Raw genomic sequence first — 17,530 nt, forward strand, 5'->3', positions numbered from 1 at the left:
TCATTTGATTAACTAGTCAAAGCAGATGGTTTATTGATGTTTCAGGAAAGAGTTTACAAGGTCTGTTGAAAAAAGAGACCCAGCTATGAATTAACAAATGACCCTGCCGTGGGGGACATTGACAGTTCACTGTAATAGATTTATGGTCTTCAACTTGGTGTTTTGTCCACATCTGGTTTATTATGATAAAATGTTGAGGCTTGACTAACCTATACCCTTCTTGCAATCTACTATATCGACCCTTGAACTCTAGGACTCTGAGCAAAGCTGGGCATTAAAATCCAAATTTGTCTTAATCCAGCAGGATCAGTTTCTGTGTTGTAGTTTATTTTAAGTGTCCATGTATATACACACTGCACAGTGGAAGGGTAGATTACATTGGCTTGTGCCCAAGTTATTTATATATTCTGGCAGTGGATTTAAAGTTTAAGAGATGAGATCCCAATGATTTGTGTGATCTTCACGAACTCAGCTGTGACCCTAGAGACCTGAGGCATGGATTTCTTGGAGACTGGCTTTGAGTTTCTCAGCATTGTCACTGACAGACAGCTATTCAAGGCCAGGCAAGAGGCTGAGGCCTGGAGCTCAGGGACAGAGTAGAAGATCCAGGTTCTTCCTCTTCCCTGAAGGAACAGAAAGGGGCTCTTGGGAACAGTGGCACACTAGAGTTGACGCTGCAGGCGGGGTAGGACAGCTGTTCTGTTTCCATTGCACCCTCTGCAACTTCCACAGCAGATACTCTGGGTATAAGAATGTAAGAGCAGTTGTATGGGATGAGACAAAAGGTCCACCTAGCCCACTACCCTGTTCTGACAGCAAGAGCCACCTAGGTGCCTCCAGGCATCTTATGAGCAGCAGGGTTTGAGGGCAAAGCTGTCTTCTTTGCACTGCCAAATCTTTTAGGGCAGACCTCTTAACTTCTCAGCCCCTCAGTACCAGAAGCAACCATGCTTCAGTATGATGGAGGGGGAAAGCAGTGTCACATTGCCACAATAATTCCTAGCAACTGTACAGCCCCTTGGCTGTGCTGCAACTGCTGCTGCCTGTGACACACTCTCCCTTCTTCACCCCCATCCCATTTCATACCCTAAGAGTTCTTTTTTGTTTCCATCTGGGATGGGGCCCAAAGAGGAGAGGAGGCAGGAGCCATGGAAATGGAATATATATCTCCTGTGGGAAGCTATGAGAGGAGGAAGCCAGCAAGGGACTCGTATGTGTTAATTTGCCCATGTTGTGAGCTCTGCTAACCACTATCTGAATGTAGCTGAAGATGACAAAGTGATGAATGGAAGTCGAAGGCATCTTTTATTGCCTCCACCAGGCTTGTGGGCTATATATGCACTTTGTACTTTTTCATAACAGGTCTGGTGGGCAGTTGGCTGCTGGAATTCCGGGCTGTTCTGCAGCCGCTTCTCTCCTGTAATAAGATCTGCAGAAATAATTTAAAAGAGCTGAAAGGCAATTTAGAGCCCTCTTTCCTCCCTCCCTCCGCCCCAGCATACAATAGGAGCTCGCCAGGTACCCTCCAGATGAACTAAACTGCCTCCTAAAATACTTCTTTCCCCTATTTCTGTAATTTATTAACTGCCTACAATTTTATTTACTGGGGGGCTCTGGATTAACTGAGAACAGTTGCTGTCCAAGTTTCCCCTCGGTCTCTTTTGTGTCCTTTCTCTCTCTTCTGTTCCAGAAGAGTCAGTCACTGTCTGAGCTTCTGCTCTGAAAAAAGACTTTCCTGTTTCTCATCCTCTGAACCAGCCACGTGCAGAGGATTTGATTTCTACCCAGCCCCACTCACTGAACAGCACTTGGCCTTCCTTGGCTTGGTGAGATTCTAGGAGACCTCGTTGCACTGCACTGAAGAGCATACACAACTCCGGTTCCTTCAGGCCACATGCCAACTGTTGTGCCCTCCAAGCACAGCATCACAGGTTCTGTGGCACAATACAGCTGAAGGTGAGGAAGGGAAAGCAGAAGGCAGCTCGGCAGGGAAGACTTGGCATTGTTGTCAGGAGGGCCCAGGACCTAGACTATCAGCATGGCAGTAAGCAATGGGTAGCAAATGTAATGTAAAGAGTTTGCCTATTGTGGGATGTAGAGCTGCACATACAAAATGGGTTCCTGCATGTGCTGCTCCTTCAGCTGAAGTGAATGGGTTCAGTGCTGCTTCTACACTAGGCTTTGGGAACCTTTGGATGCTGCTAAACTACAATTCCTTTCAGCCCCAGCAAGCATGGCCAGTGTCTAGGGATGATGTGAGTTGTAATTCAGCAACATCTGGAGGGCCAGAGTTCTCCCCCACACCTGCTCTACATTGTCCAAGAGCACTAAACCAGCTCTCTCCTGCTAGCTATAGAGATTTAGCCTGCTATCAGTAGGGCTGATTAAACTTGTCAGACTACAAATCCCATCATACCTGTTCATTGGTTGCTTGCTGGGGTTGGTAGCAGCTGGTCATATTGCTCTGGTGGCTAATAGTCATGATGACTGTGTCTAGGACCTCTAGGATCAGAGGTGTGGTGCCTCTGAAGTGCAAGGTCTGAATGCAATATTATCTCCATCACTTGGTAATCCCTGTGAAAAGCAAACTGCCTCAATTTGTAGAGGAAGAACTTGGTTCTCCTCAATGCTAGTAGCTAGCCTCATCCTCTTCCAGTGTTCAGGGAGGTAGCTGTGTTGGTCTGATGCAATCGAAATATATAGCACCTTAGTCTTACCCTCTTTTAATGCCTTCTGCATTTGCATCCATGACTGCACTTGGTAGGAGCTCAGTGGGCGTGCGGCTGCTTTGCGGTTTCCCAGCTTGGCCACTCTGGGGACACTCTGAGACTGCTGAGCAAGAGGCACCAGTGCAGAGAAAGAAAGCGGGCCCAAGTTTTCCTCCTCCTCTCATATTTGGACTTTACTTTTGCGGGGGGGGGGGTGTTGTGATTTGACTGCGGGTGGACTTAGGATGAATAAGAGGAAGCGCGCCCCCCGCAACACCCACACCCCGCTGCCCTCATTGGGGCGGGACACCCACCCACATGAAAAGAGGAGGCGGAGTTCCAACCCCGCTGCTAGGCATGGCATTTCAATGGAGCCTCCATGGCCAATGATTCGCGGCCGGGTCACCCTGCCCGCCTGGCGGCGGCTTCACCGTACAAGCCCAGCAGGCGCTCGAGCAGCGGGAGCTGAAGACCCCCAGAAAGGCCCGGTGCCTGTGTGTGCCCCCCGCGGGGCTGGAGTCCGCATCCACGGGCGCCTGCCCGAAGGTGCCGGCGCTTCGCAAAGGGCAGGGCTGGCCCTTGGCTTGGGGCGGGGAGGAAGGCCGGGTTGCTACACCGGTGAAATTCTGGCCTGTAAGACAAGGGGGCGTGTCGCCCCTTCGCAGTGCCTCTATCGCGCGGTCGCCATGGTGACCGGCGGCCGCTCTCCCGTCTGCCGAGCTTGCCTGCAATACCTCGTTCCTTATTGGCCGAAGGGAGAACCAAAAGCCAATCGCCTAAGTCGCTTTCGGCCTTCCAGGTGCCAGCAAGGTAGAGCGACTCAGGCTCGGAGAGGTCCGTTGCGCGGCTCTCCGCCCCAGGCAGCGGTGATTGGGTTCTGACGGGGGAGAAGGCGGGCCCAGATCCGGCACTCCAACGCCGTTGGCCGAGCGGCGTGCCCATCGCTTAGTGGGCGGGGAGAAGGACTAGCGGCGGCCCCGTTTGAAGCAGGAGATGCAGATGGAGGCACCGGAGCGGGAAGAGGCCTGCGGTGAGGAGGCCGTAGCAGGGAACGCGCCCCTTGCCCCTCAGAGAAAGCCCCTCCCCTAAAGGCATCCCTCGCGGACCCCTCCCATCCCCCGCCTCGTGTCCACCGGGGAACAAGGGCGGGGTCTGGAGGAGGAGGAGGAGGCGCCCCCGCCCTCGGCTCGCCCCGTCTCCCGGTTCTGATGGCCGCCTTTCTCCCCAGCAGAATGCCTGGGCCGCCCTCCGGCCTCTCGTGCCCTGAAGCGTCTCTTTGGAGAGCTCCGCACCCTCTACCAAGAGCGCCTGCACTGCGTGGGGATCAGGCTGGAGGAGGATCCGGAAGGCGCTCGCAAGGTATCTCCCCTCTTTCCCTTAATTAGGTCTCCCTTTGTACTAGGAGGAGTTCCCCCGAGCAACATCCTGCCCCCTCCTGCCAGGGTACTGCTGGCTCGCCCTCCACTGCCCAAAGGGAGTGGGCGCCCGACACACACATACAGGACGGGATTTAGGTTTGATGAGGCCCTAAGCTATTGAAGGTAATGGGGCCCTTTATATGTCCAGCTGTCCTTTGTCAACAACAAATTGTTGCTGTTAGAAATAAGCAAACTGGTGATATTTTAGGGAGCAGGCTAGCAAGCGAGGCGCATTTCTTACATCATAGGAGCCTACAAAACACTGTTGCTGTATGTAGGTTTTATTTGTTTTTTATCATATATTTTGGAAATGTACATCCAGGTTTTTCCCCTTTAAATTTTTTTGGGGGGGCCCAAGAGACAGGGGTCCTAAGCTATAGCTTGTTTAGTTTAAACATAAATACAGCACTGCACACATACCCCCATGACTGGTATTCCTGCAAAACTAGTGGCTGGTTTCTTCAGTGGTTGTAACTGTTTGCTGTTTATCCCACAGCTTTATCAAGTTTGCAAGGTGTATCTGGGCCATCAGCTGCCAGACATGTTGGCACCATTGAGTTCTTGGGTGATCAACCCACTCAGCCTCTTGGCTATCTTCTTTCTGTTTGCATCCAAAATTAGATTGAGGTTGTGCACCTGTGGAAGCAGACTGGGAAATCCACATGGGCCTGGCATTTTCTTGCAATGTTTTTCACAGCTGCTCTATTTCATGGAGGAAAAATGAGGCCTACAGGCTCACCAGGTGTCCCTGTAGATCTGGTCTAAGGCCCCTTGGAAACTTACCCAGGGTTAGGGTTGAGGGCACAGGTGGGTTGTTATGCTGATTATGTGCTGTGTTGCTGGAAAGTAAAGGGGCTGTATCTAGATGACTGAATCAAGCTCTCCAAGGAGTCTTGTTTTTAAAGGAGGAAAAAGTCCAGAACTGACTGTTCCAGATAATGGATGCAGCTCTGCTCAGGTATTTCTGCCTTTGTTGACTGTTTCTGACAGGCTACTCTGTGTGGTGGAGGTGCACAGCAGCACATTGGCTGACAAATTGTATCTGAGTGCAGCAAGCATAATAATAATTGATAATAATTTCCCCCAAGCCATGAGCAACCCTATAGCCAGGCCCCTTGATCCACTTCTTTCAGAAGTTCTGCCACTGAGTGCTGACAAGGCAGCTGGAACTTTCCACAAGAGCTCAGACTTCCTTCTGAGTTGTCTAGCTTGGCACACATAATTACCCAGATGCCATTTTTGGCACTTTTTTATATAGTAGAAAGTGGGAAATGGAAAGAGATAATAAAGGTAGCTATATTTGGTCCATAAGTAAAATTTTATTTGAGCAGCCAAAATGTCACAAAATAACGTGCAAATTTCCAGGTCTCTAGAACACTTCTTCAGGCTGGATGCCAAGCAGAACATAGTGGAGGCAAAGAAAAGCTGGGTTAATATTGTAGCACTTTTTTAAAAAATAAAATGTTATTTATTAAGCTTTACATAACAAATTTCAATTTAAACAATTCATTCACCTTCACGTTTAGGATTCTCTGAATGTTGTAGCACATTTAGTCAGAGTCTTATAAGGTGATATTCACAACCTAAGAAGTAGAATATAGTATAATTCAAGCCTCAAAAGAGTGCAGCTTTTAATATTGCTAGGAGTTATTAAGAATGAGAATAGGCAAAGTTACAACACTTTCATAAACAATGGAGAAAAAAATACAACTAAGGATAGGATTGTTAATACTCCATCATCATTTTAGTCAACACATATAGGTATTAATAACAACTATTAACTACATAAGAAGAGCAAAAGATCCTGGAACTGACTGCCAGTTCTGCTCTCAGCCTCATTCCACCTCCTGGTGAGGCCTCCATTCTGCAAATATGGGATTTTGGTATTCTGCATGGCTCATGTGCTTCCTCTGCCACTAGTAGGAGTGATAATCACACGGTGAGTTGACTCAAGTGCTGCCTTCACCCCACCAATACAGCTGTAAACAGCTGCCTGCCATTATGGACTTGCTCAGCAAAGGAGAGTCAAGAAAGGGTCAATGTCTCTGTCATGTTTATGCCAGTGTGGCCCTGTTGACCAAAGCAAAATTTAGGTGACATTTATGTGGCAGTGGGCCCAATCTTCTGCTGGCATTGGATGCAGTTGAAGTTAGTGCTGAAAATTGGGTAGTGTGGGTATCTCTGGGAAATATTGTAGTGCTGGCCGTGTGATTATGCTGGCCTGTAAAGAGCAGGATGCTCCTTGGACATGGTCATTGTTTCTCCCATTTATCCCCCTTGCATATGACGCTTTGGAACTTCATGTTGCTGTGTTTTAAGGAAAGGCTTGGGTCCCATTGTAGACTGTTTGTGCTCATGAGTTCTTATGATCTCGCTGAGCATCCAGACTCCCAAGTGGCTCCTGAGCAGGGTGCTGGAAGGTGAGGGATCCTAGAGTCTCTGGCTGGGTGATCATTGACATCTGCATGTACCTCGAACCCTCTTCATCACTCTTTCTGTGTAAAGTAGAAACCTTATCCTTCTGCTTTCTTTTGTTCAGATAGGGAATATTCCTGGCAAATAATGACCAGTTTAGAAACTAACTAGCCCATTTCTGAAAAATAAGGTGGCCTTGTATGAAGGGCATATTATTTGTGTTGGCTTTGATGGTTGGTCTTGGGGTGCAAAAATATTGAAAGATTTTGCTCTGTGCCTGCATGACAGCCATCAGCCTGTATTGAATTCTACAAATAGCATACGTGAAAGGTCTTGGAGATGGGGAGACTGCCCGTTCCCTCCCCCGCTGGTATTTTTAGCTGGATGAGAGAATTAGAGTGCTGGTGCGCTCTTGTCCAGGGTTCCTACTCACCCTTCATTCAAGCAGAGTAAATGCAATCTCCAATACCGTTCTTAAAAAAAAATCTCTGAAGAGCCAGAGCACTGGAGGGCTTCAAATGAGCTGTGGAATAGAAGCAGTTCATTAGACACTTAGTTTCTATCTTTGGAAACTAAAAGCCTAGAACAAAACAGGAGGCATTTCATCCTCTGCCAGATCGGATGAGAAAATGTAGAGGGGGGTAGTGGTTGTCAGATGAAAGATAGGGTGGGAGGCAGCATGAAAGTGGAACTACCCCCAGTGAGAGCCAAAACATTGCCACTTTAGAGCAGGGTGTGTTCCTGAGAATGGGGAGCAAAAGCCAGCCTCTGGTACACGTGTGCCTTGAATATTGTGGCTTCTGGAAGATCATTTGGGGAGCTGCTGCAGTGATGAAAAAGGGCTGTGCTTGGCTTGCCTGTGCCTTGGCCAGGGGCTCCCTTTTTCCAGGAAGATGCCTCTGCTGTATGGAGGGGTATGACCCTAATGGCTGGTTGTATGCCATTAAAAGGTATTGTACACTCATAAAAGAATGACATTTTGATCAATGCTGTTATAAGAATTACTGTCTTGACACAGGAAAGCTTTCCTGTTGCAAGTTTAAAAATATGCATTTAAAAGCTTTTTATTGAATACCATTGCAGCATCCCTGAGAAATCAGCCGTTTTGGTGTGAGGTTGCTCTGAAGTGCTCCTTGGTGTAGCCGGGGTGCAAAGCTGCTCTTTGTGACTGGAAAGAAGAAGGGCTTTTGGGCTCAATTATTGCAGAGGCAGAGGGGAAACTCCTTAGGCTCATACCCTACAAAATCAAAATTTGCTACTTTAAAAAAAGAGAAAAGAAAAAGCACATACTTAGTTTTATTTTTTTTACTTTTGGGCAGTTACTCCACCAGCCCTCTTTTCTACCTTTGGGCCTGGAAACTGATCAAGAGTGTATTTGCTAAGGTGCGTGGACTCAAGCACCTCTCCATCACATCCTCCTGCTGCTTAATTGTAGATGTCAAATGTAGTTTGATCCTTGTTTGTCTTTGCAGGTAAATGCTTTACCTGTTGAAGGGGTCTTGATTCCAGTTGGCCTCTCACATGTGTTTGTCAAACCCCTTCACAACTGAGTCATTGCAATAACTATCCTGGCAGTCCTGTGTCAATCCAAGGACTTTGTATAGATGCCTGTTGAGACTCCAGCCCAGAGTGTATGTGAAGGAACATACGAGAGAGAGAGAGAGAGAGAGAGAGAGAGAGAGAGAGAGAGAGAGCGCCTGTGGCAATTGACCTGCACTGTATAACTGATCCTGCCTAACAAGCAACCTGTTGAGTGACTGAACGGTGGGGACTTGTGTCATGACACGGACAGCCTGGATCCAGCTGAGTAATAGCCACAGGAGCCTAGAGCTTGGGGAACACAACACAAGCCCTGGGAAATTTGGGCTTCTGCTCTGAACTGGCATTGGTTCATCTGAAGCTTCTGAGTTCTGGAGTGAGCTATCGCACAGAATGTCTTTTGTCATCCCTTTGTTTCCTGTTGATCTCCTGCCCCCAGCCAGATGCCAGCAGCTCCTTTTTTTCATTATGTTGTCCTCTGTGCAGGTGCACTTAGGAGTGCTGTGTTGGTTTGAGGGCCTCATCCTTTGGACTGCTTTGCAGCTGTTGTGTTTAGGCCTTACAGTGGGAAAAACACATCACATTCAGAACAGAGGCCGGCCTTTGTTTTGTTAGTGGGATGCATCCTGATTTTAACAGCAAAAGGGATGCACAAGAGGAGGGAGTGGAACTCTAAGCCTGTCCTTGCCACCTAACCACCTTGCCTTGCAAAGCCTCCTTCTTTTGTCTGGTCTTATTGTTTAGTTTGTCTGTTAGGGGTTGACCCATGACAGAGTCTTTTCAGTGGTGGTTCCCCATTTGTGAAATGCCCTGTCAGCAGTGCTTGTATTTACCACCAAATTTTAAAAGCCCAGTGGCAAGCCCCACTTGCCAAGAAACAATCAGGAGTGCACTTTAAGTTTCCCAGTAGTTCCACAACTAATGTCATAAGTGGATGAGTGTGACTTGGGGCGGAAAAGGCCTAGGAGGCAAAACGAGAACTGCTGCTGCGCTTAATGAGTGCCCCACCACCAGGAGGGCCAGAGATTCCCCACAGTTGGTCTTTCTTTGTGGGAACTGTTGCAAGTAAAAAGTGTGTGCACAAAGATGCTGCTACTGAGGCAGCTTTGATTATTTCCTGCAAAGCTCCACAGAAGTCTATTTTTTTCTTAGCTAGTTTTGGGATCTCTGTTGGAGGATGGATGGCGGCTAACAGATTGAGATTGAATCCTGACAAGACAGAAGTACTGTTTTTGGGGGACAGGAGGCGGGCAGGTGTGGAGGATTCCCTGGTCCTGAATGGGGTAACTGTGCCCCTGAAGGACCAGGTGCGCAGCCTGGGAGTCATTTTGGACTCACAGCTGTCCATGGAGGCACAGGTTAAATCCGTGTCCAGGGCAGCTGTGTACCAGCTCCATCTGGTACGCAGGCTGAGACCCTATCTGCCTGCGGACTGCCTCGCCAGAGTGGTGCATTCTCTGGTTATCTCCCGCTTGGACTACTGCAACGCGCTCTACGTGGGGCTACCTTTGAAGGTGACCCGGAAACTACAACTAATCCAGAACGCAGCAGCCAGACTGGTGACTGGGAGCGGCTGCTGAGACCATATAACACCGGTCTTGAAAGACCTACATTGGCTCCCAGTATGTTTCCGAGCGCAATTCAAAGTGTTGGTGCTGACCTTTAAAGCCCTAAACGGCCTCGGTCCAGTATACCTGAAGGAGCGTCTCCACCCCCATCGTTCTACCAGGACACTGAGGTCCAGCACCGAGGGCCTTCTGGCGGTTCCCTCACTGCGAGAAGCCAAGTTACAGGGAACCAGGCAGAAGGCCTTCTCGGTAGTGGCGCCCTCCCTGTGGAACGCCCTTCCACCAGATGTCAAAGAGAACAACAACTACCAGACTTTTAGAAGACATCTGAAGGCAGCCCTGTTTAGGGAAGCTTTTAATGTTTGATGTATCACAGTATTTTAATATTCTTTTGGAAGCCGCCCAGAGTGGCCAGCCAGATGGGCGGGGTATAAATAATAAATTATGATAATGATGATGATGATGATGTTAGGAAAGTGCTGAAAGATTTCCTCTTCCACCACCCTATCTTTCTCTAAACTGGCTTCTCCTGTCTTGGCAGGTGTTTCTCTGTGTGAATACTTGGTTGGGAAAAGAGATTCCTTGGGAGGGTTTGCTATTGCTGTTTTACTGTTGCTGTTATGGAGAACATAAAAACATTCTGGCAGCTTTATGTGAACATATATTACTTTTCTTTTTTAAATTTGAAAATTTGTAGAGGATTTTGTTAAATAGCCTATTGATGATAGCCCTGTCTTCAGTGTCCACACATTGTAGGATTCTTATATGCGGTGTCAATGTACTGCCCACCCCCTGCATTTCTAAGTCTAAGCATATAATACTACTTCCAACTAATACTTCTAACTCTGCAAAGTTAGTCTATATAGGTAAACTGCTGTGGAGCAGAAGGCGATGAATATTCACAAATTATTTTGGTGAGCAGCAGCCTCGAAATGTGCTGGATGCCGTGAAAGCTTTTCATTTCTTGAATTACAGTTTTTATGTAGAAATTTCTCAACCAGTTTATCTTGGAATCGCTAGAATGTGGAAGGCCCACCAAGGTCTGGCTTGTGTAACCTGTTTTCTGTAGAGACATGTTTATTGGCAAATATTGCTTTTGTCCTCCTCCTTCCAAACCAAGTCTGATCTTGGTGGATTGTTTGCTAATGTTGCATGCTGTAGCTACAAGAGGGCTGTAACTCGATGGCAGAGCACACAAAGCTGTGCACGCTGAAGGTTCCAGGTTCTGTCCCCAGCAACATCTCCAGGAAGGACTGGGAAAGACTCCTATCTGAACCTCTGGGAAGCTTCTGCTGGTCACTAGAGAAAATATTGAGCTAGATGGACTGACTCAGAAAAATAGTTTGCTGATATTACAAACTGTTTGACTGAGGGGTGTTGCTTCCTGTGGCGCATACATGTATATTCCTTTCGTTCTGTCAATTTATTTTCAAACTTGTTTTGCAGGCTTTGGACATACTACTAAAACCTGACCAGAGGGCGCAGCAGACAAGGAAAATAGAGATCCAGAATACTGGTTGGGTCTCTTTTGAACCTTCTTTTTGTCTGCATTGGGGCAAAATTCAGCCTCTATTATTTGTTGGAAAGTAACAACGGTGATGAGGGAAGGCTGGAGGTCAGTGGCAGAGCACACCATTGGTCATGTTGACTGGGGCTGATGGGGAACTGGAGTCCAATAGCATCTGCAGAGAGAGGCCACACATCTCTCACCCTTGGTGTATACCCTGCCTTTCTATCAAACATTTACTATAACCACAAGAAAACAAACAATAAAAAACCCAGTGATACAATCCCAACAAGATGGAGATACTGTTTATGGGTGGCTTGCCTGCCCAAGGAAGTGATGTTCAGCCTGTTCTGGCCTGATCTGTGTGCCTGCTAAATATCAGGAGTGCAGTTAGAACTTGCATATCCAGCTTTGACTCAGGAAGCACGGCTATTCTCAGTAGCTCTGAGTACTTTTCACCAGCTTTGGTTTGTGGCCTCCTACAGCCCCTTTTGCACTGTTCCCTCCAGTCATCCAGGCTCTGGAAATCTCAAAAGAGTATTATTGTAATGTGTTATTGTTGAGGCTGTCTTTGGAGACAATTTGGAAACTGTGGCTACTTCAGAACACAACTGCTGACCTGGGCTGGGTGACAACATTCTCTCTCTCTCTGTCTGTGTCTGTCTCTTTCTCCATCCCTCCCCCCAAAAACGTTAAGACAGTCCCACTAGCTCTCAGTTAATTACTGAGCTCAATTCAAGGTGCAGGGCCTTTTTTCTTAAATCCAGAAGGGTTCTTCTTGTGCTCCTGTGGCTTTGAAATTTCTGAAGAGCTCCTTTGTTTGGCCACTGATGGGCATTCCAGGCTGATTTGATCTTTCCGTAGAAGATTACTTGGATTAATGAGATCAGTCAGGCTCAGAGACTCAGCTGCAGTTGGACTGACGATCAAGCTGGAGGTGTGTTAGCCAAGCACAGAGCTCTGTACTGCCAGCACATTACTTCCGTTGCCAAGAGGTTGTTGTCTCTTTTACACATGCAGAGTGAATCCTCTGGTTTCTGAAAAGGAAGGCTAGAATAGTATTACTGTGTTGTCCCACATTCTGCTTGCACAGCTGCCCATAGCTCCAAAGGCTGTCAGGAAGATCTCTGTGCCCTAGTTAGAGAAACTGCAATAAGCCATACTCTTCTGACGCTCTTGGCAAGTGGCTATCGCAGTCCCTCATAGTTTTAACAAGCTGCAGATGTTTGGTGGGCAGTGCTGCTTTTGGTTCTTGAGAGAGGAGGTCTTGAAGTTCTGGCTCTGGATGTTGCTACTCTTTAATGGTTCTGGTGTCTCCCTCTGACCCTCTTCTTTTTTGGCCCTCTTTCTCAGCAGCACATCAGCCTCGGTTCCCTCTCCCTCCCATGTCCTTTTCCCTTCCTGACTGAATTCATCTTTGGCTTCCTTAGTGAAAACTGTGCTGTTCTTCTCCTGTTTTTAGATTAATCTGCCTCTGTAGTTGGAATTTTGCAGCAGCTCATCCAGTGGCTGGGCTCACAGGATCCAGCATACTTAGTTTTATCTCTCTTCCATGTGGTGCCAATATCTTGCTTCACAAGTAGATTTCAGAAGCTGGTGCTCTGTGGACTCTTGCTCAGCCCCCGTATGCAAAACACTGGAACTATCTGCATCCCTTTCAGTCTGGTTTTGGTCACTGATGGGTGCCGGGGAGAGGGGGCCCTGCAGATTTTCCAGTTCAGCTTCCTTCTGGATTGGCTGCCACAGATCCCTCCCTAATGCACGCCCCCTCTCATTTGTGGGTTTATTTATTTGTTTCATTTTTAGAAGGTATGGGCTGCCCTTCAGTATAAGAGTTCCAGAATATCTTTCAAATAAAAAGAAAAACAAATACATAAACACCAAAACCATAAAATCAAAGGGCATCTGATAAAAGCAATGTAAAATAGCCACAATGATTTGTTAAAAGATCTACAGAAGCAAATAGATCTCCATCTGGTGCCAAAATGACATTGAAGTTGGTGTAGAGTGAGCTGCCTTATAGGACAGCTGTGTCACCACCAAGGAGTCCCTCCCTCTTTGCCCTGTCCTCATCATCCTCTGCATGGAGCCCTTTCTGCCCCACTCCCTCTTTCTCTTCTGGAGAAAGTGGAGCAATTGGAGTGTCTTTATGTAGAATCATGGCTGCACCATTTTAGTTTGTGGGGTGGAGTGCAGAGGTGGATGGTCAGATCTGCAGAGTGCAAAGTCTTTTGCTCCACCCCTTGTTGACCACCCAGTAGCTTGGCTTGGACTTGTCTGTGCAGTCTAGGCTGCATTTCACATTTGCACTGTAATTACTGGTAGTTAATTATTTTTAATATTTATATTCCACCTTTCCTCCAAGGAGCTCCAGGTTACTTAAATGGTTCCCCCTCTTACAACAACTTTGTGCTGCAGGTTAGGCAGTGGAAGAGTCAGGATTTGAATTTGGGCCCGTCCAGTCCAAGTCTACTATGTCATATCATAAATTATAGAGTTTGAAGCATCCCTGTTGTTTACGACTTACATATGACTGGGAATTCCTAGGGATTCCCCTTCAGTTTCTTGGAGTTCAAGGTTCCATATCCAGCTTGTTCATGGCTGTCATTTGCATGCCAGAAGGATCTCTCCCTCCCTCAATTCTTTTGGGGAAGAACAGCCCTCTCCATTCCCTCTGGTGTGCTTACTGCAATTCTGGCGCTCTTGTTCCCAGACAGTTTCCTTTAACAGTCTGCCCTAACTCTGCAGCTCTGGATTCTGTATGGGAGAGGGGGAGGCCTTTCTCTTCCCACCCTCCCACATCCAAAGTATCTGGGGACACTTTGCATCTCTTTCCAGAGACTTTGACATGATTATTGTCATAGGGAACCTGAAGCCATGGAAGTTAGCCCCAAAGTTTGCAATACCCAAGGGACTCTTGTGAGTCTTATTCCTCCGAGCCTGAGGTTTTCCTCCCCACCCCCTAAAAACACCTCCTTTTAACATCCCTGGGGGCATATGTGGAGTGTCTGCCAAAGCCAAGAGTAGCTTTGCTTTGCATGGGTAATTAGCTGGATCATGTAACAGACAAAAAATGTTTTTCCTGTACTGCGGTAATAATAAATCTGTTGCTACTTCTGGCCTGCTGTGTTTTGACCATAGTTGGAGATGTCTAATGACCGAGTGATTTTTCTCCCACAAAGTTCAAATGACAACAAAGAACCTGCCTCATTCCAATAGGACTGGCAGGCAAGAATAAGGAACTGCCAATGCCTCCATAGGATGCAAGTGAGGAGCTGCATCTTTTTCTCAGAGTTTGGAACTGTTGAAAGATGTGGCAAAGTTCAGGATTCTCCAGTCATGCCTAACCTGTGGCGGAGGCTTTGCATAGATTTCCCCATAGGCCAGATTCTCCCCAATGCCAGCTCATGGTGCTCAGGTGCTTCAGCACTCCCTTGCAGATTAAAAAACACACATGCAATATTGTGTTTCTGTCATGGGCCGTCAGTAGCACTGATTGAAGGTTTGGATAAAAAGGAGGCAATGTTGGAGCCTTTTTAGTTGGGGAAAAAAGCTTGAGTTAAGGGAAGATATGCAGGAGGTATATTGAATTATATGTTGGATAAAGTGAAAAAGATGGATTTCACTTTCAGCAAAGGCCATTCAGTGAAGCTGAATGTTGGGAAATTCAGGGCAGACAAAAGGAACTACTTTTCCACACAGCACATAGTTAAATGATGGAATTCCTTGATACAGGATGTAGTGATGATGATTGCCACCAACTTGAATTAGACAACCTCCTGGAGGACTTATCCAGTACTTATCCTACTAGCCATGATTAATTAATTACCTTCAGTGCCAGAGGCAGTATGTTGGGAATCGCAAGTGGGCAGAGGTCCTGCTTTTGGAGTTCCCATTGGGCCATCTGGTTGGGCCCTGGGAGAACAGGATGCTAGACCAGATGGGCCTTTGACCTGATCCAGCAGGGCTACTCTTATGGGAACATACATTGATGCTGAATGTGTGGGGTGTCAATTATGTATTTATATTTATCAGTAAGAGACATGAAGGAGTACCCTTGGGGAGGTGGACAACTGTCAAGGGGGCTCTACAAAATGGAGTGTAGAAGCAGGGTCGCATCTTCTTCCTGCCATTTCTGCCTGTGATGAGACAAGTAGCTATGGCTTCTAACACCACAAATATTTGGCTGGCAGGAAAGGTGAAGGCAGTGAGGGAGAGTTGTGGCTAGACAAGAAATGATTCTGTGGAGGCTGTTTTCCATTGTACTTTAGCCTGCCTTCCAAATCACATGTTTGCTTATGCACCTGAACTCGTATAGCATCAACTACATCAGTATTCCTCATTTTTTTGAAGGTATAACTTTCCTTGCTCACGCACTATAGCTTTGCTCAAGTGACCTTCTACACATATCCTATCTGTACATTAGCACGGCTTAGGAATGTGTTTGTCTCTTCTGTCTAAAAATACCCAGCTGGTAGGATTCACGATCCATGAAGGCTAATTGAAACAATTTCTCTTCAGGTTTTGGCAGGTGATGCATGCATCTTAAGCATTAATATCTATAAACTGAATAGTTAATGAATCTAGGCTCTAATAATGAATTAGAAACACTGAAATTATCAGGATGTGGAGGAGAATTTTCAGTCACGTTTGCTTATTAAAAGCTTGCTACTTAATAAGCTAATCACTATTTGACCCCAAAGGAGTAGCTTGGTTGATTAGGAACAGGTTTCCATGTGCCAAAACTTTACTAGTGAAGACTTCTGGGTGAACTCCTTCATTTTTGGTAGCTACTGGGAAGCACAGTTTTGCTGCCCTCCTTTTCCTGCTCCCAGCAGCTAGAAGGGAGAGGTGGCTGCCTATCTTGGCAAATGGTGGCACAAGTGAACTTGCAAACCCACCAGGTGAGCTGGCCCTGGTTTTGTCTCATGGCAACATGGATTTGGTCCCTTCTGCTGTTCTCCAGCAGGGAGTTGGCCAGGGCAACTGCCTCTTTGAAGGGCTGAGGGACATCCTGGGAATGGAGACATGAGTTAGGGACATTTGTGGCTTGGTGCTAGGTCATTTCCGGCCTTTCTGTGGCAAAAAAGCTCAATATTGTGATTAAGTCCCTGTAGTGTCGAAGACTATTGGCTCTGTGAGGTGACACCCCTGATTGTTTAAGATGAGAGGTTCTGGAAAGAGGAACCAGAACCCTCTCTCCATTTATTGCCTCTTCCTCCCGCCTACCTGCTGCCATTCCCACATATCCTTCTCTCAGAAAAGAAAGACACACTTGAGTTGAAAGAGATGTTCTGGCTGCAAAGTTCTGCATAGGCTGCCTGAAGACAGTGGCTTCCTTAGGTTACTAAGTGATTCTGGTATGCAGAAGGCCAGACCCAACTGTTTCCTGCAAAAAGTAGCTCCAGCTGCTTCCTGCCAAGGCAAACAAGACCTGGATAGGAAGGCCCTTTTCTGAAGTTTGGTTTCTCCCTTGCCCCTCCAGGTGGACTAGGAACATATTCAACTCCACGTTCTGGGTCCTCATGGTGGGGTCTGTCATTGTTGTCAGCTGGTTTCTGAGCCAAACCACTTTCTCAGAAAATGCCCTCTGGGGTAGACCCAGTCTACTGTCCTTGTTTCCTAATTCTCAACGCTGAGTAGAGTGTCTGAGGCTCTACTTTTTCTGTCTTCTCCATGTGCAGGTGGAGGTGAGGCTTCTACAGGCCTACATCATAGATCTGAGTGACCAGAACACCATCTTGATTCAGACAGTGGAGGAGCTGGAGAACCAAATGCTTGACCTCATGAAACTGGCTGCAGCTGAGGACAAATTTCAGGTATGTGTGGGGGCTGGATGAGGGGTCACAATCCTAGGTTCCAGGGCACGAATTTCCTTGCTGATAACTGTGGGTCTGCCTGTTTAAGGCAGAGACAGGATGCCCAACTCCATTCACTCTGAAAGAGGCACTTCTACATTAACTACATTAATTGAAGTTGCAGCACCGTGTTAACCACAGAAAAACCTTAGTGTCATATATTAATGCCTTCTGAGTTAACTTCCTGTTTCTTTTAGCACCCCTGGTGGCCTTTTCTCTTCTCTCCATCACTGTAGGCCTTTCAGCTCCCATCTTTATTCAGATCCCTTGAAATTGTTGATCTTCTAGCAGAAATATGTACGGGTTTGTTAAATCATCCAATTTACCAGAGGCTATTAGAGGGTAGCCAAAATAAATTAATTTATTTATTTTAAATATATATTATGGAGGAGGCCAGGAATTACAGGCTTCTTAGCCCATTGTATAAGTTGGTGGAAAGCACAATTAAAACTTGAATGATTAAACATTTAAAACAGCCCCTTCCTCAATGTGGTACCCCTCAGATCTTTTCGGACAA

The 17,530-nt window shown here is 46.9% G+C and overlaps 1 protein-coding gene and 1 long non-coding RNA gene across 7 annotated transcripts in view; one reads left to right on the forward strand and one right to left on the reverse strand.

Moving 5' to 3' along the window:
* Positions 1-3,091, reverse strand: LOC308591696. Its single transcript, XR_014010219.1, has 2 exons — positions 2,718-3,091; positions 1-2,681 (listed from the first exon to the last, which is right to left on the reverse strand). It is a non-coding gene; the product is annotated as an uncharacterized lncRNA (long non-coding RNA).
* A 509-nt stretch (positions 3,092-3,600) lies between these two features.
* The window catches only part of PMFBP1 (polyamine modulated factor 1 binding protein 1), an 87,904-nt gene continuing 73,974 nt past the window's right edge, over positions 3,601-17,530 (forward strand). For 4 of the 6 annotated variants that reach the window (XM_081202551.1, XM_081202554.1, XM_081202553.1 and 1 more), the window contains exons 1-3: positions 3,659-3,738; positions 3,937-4,067; positions 16,840-16,974. In XM_081202551.1, the coding sequence (XP_081058677.1) occupies positions 3,702-3,738; positions 3,937-4,067; positions 16,840-16,974 (303 nt within the window). In that variant the 5' untranslated portion in view covers positions 3,659-3,701. Of the gene's footprint in view, positions 3,739-3,936; positions 4,068-16,839; positions 16,975-17,530 lie in introns of all 6 variants that reach the window. The other 2 variants (XM_081202552.1, XM_081202556.1) reach the window with 2 other exon arrangements.

The sequence above is a fragment of the Podarcis bocagei genome (assembly GCF_964188305.1).
Source record: "Podarcis bocagei genome assembly, chromosome: 7".
NCBI classification, from domain to species: Eukaryota; Metazoa; Chordata; class Lepidosauria; order Squamata; family Lacertidae; genus Podarcis; species Podarcis bocagei.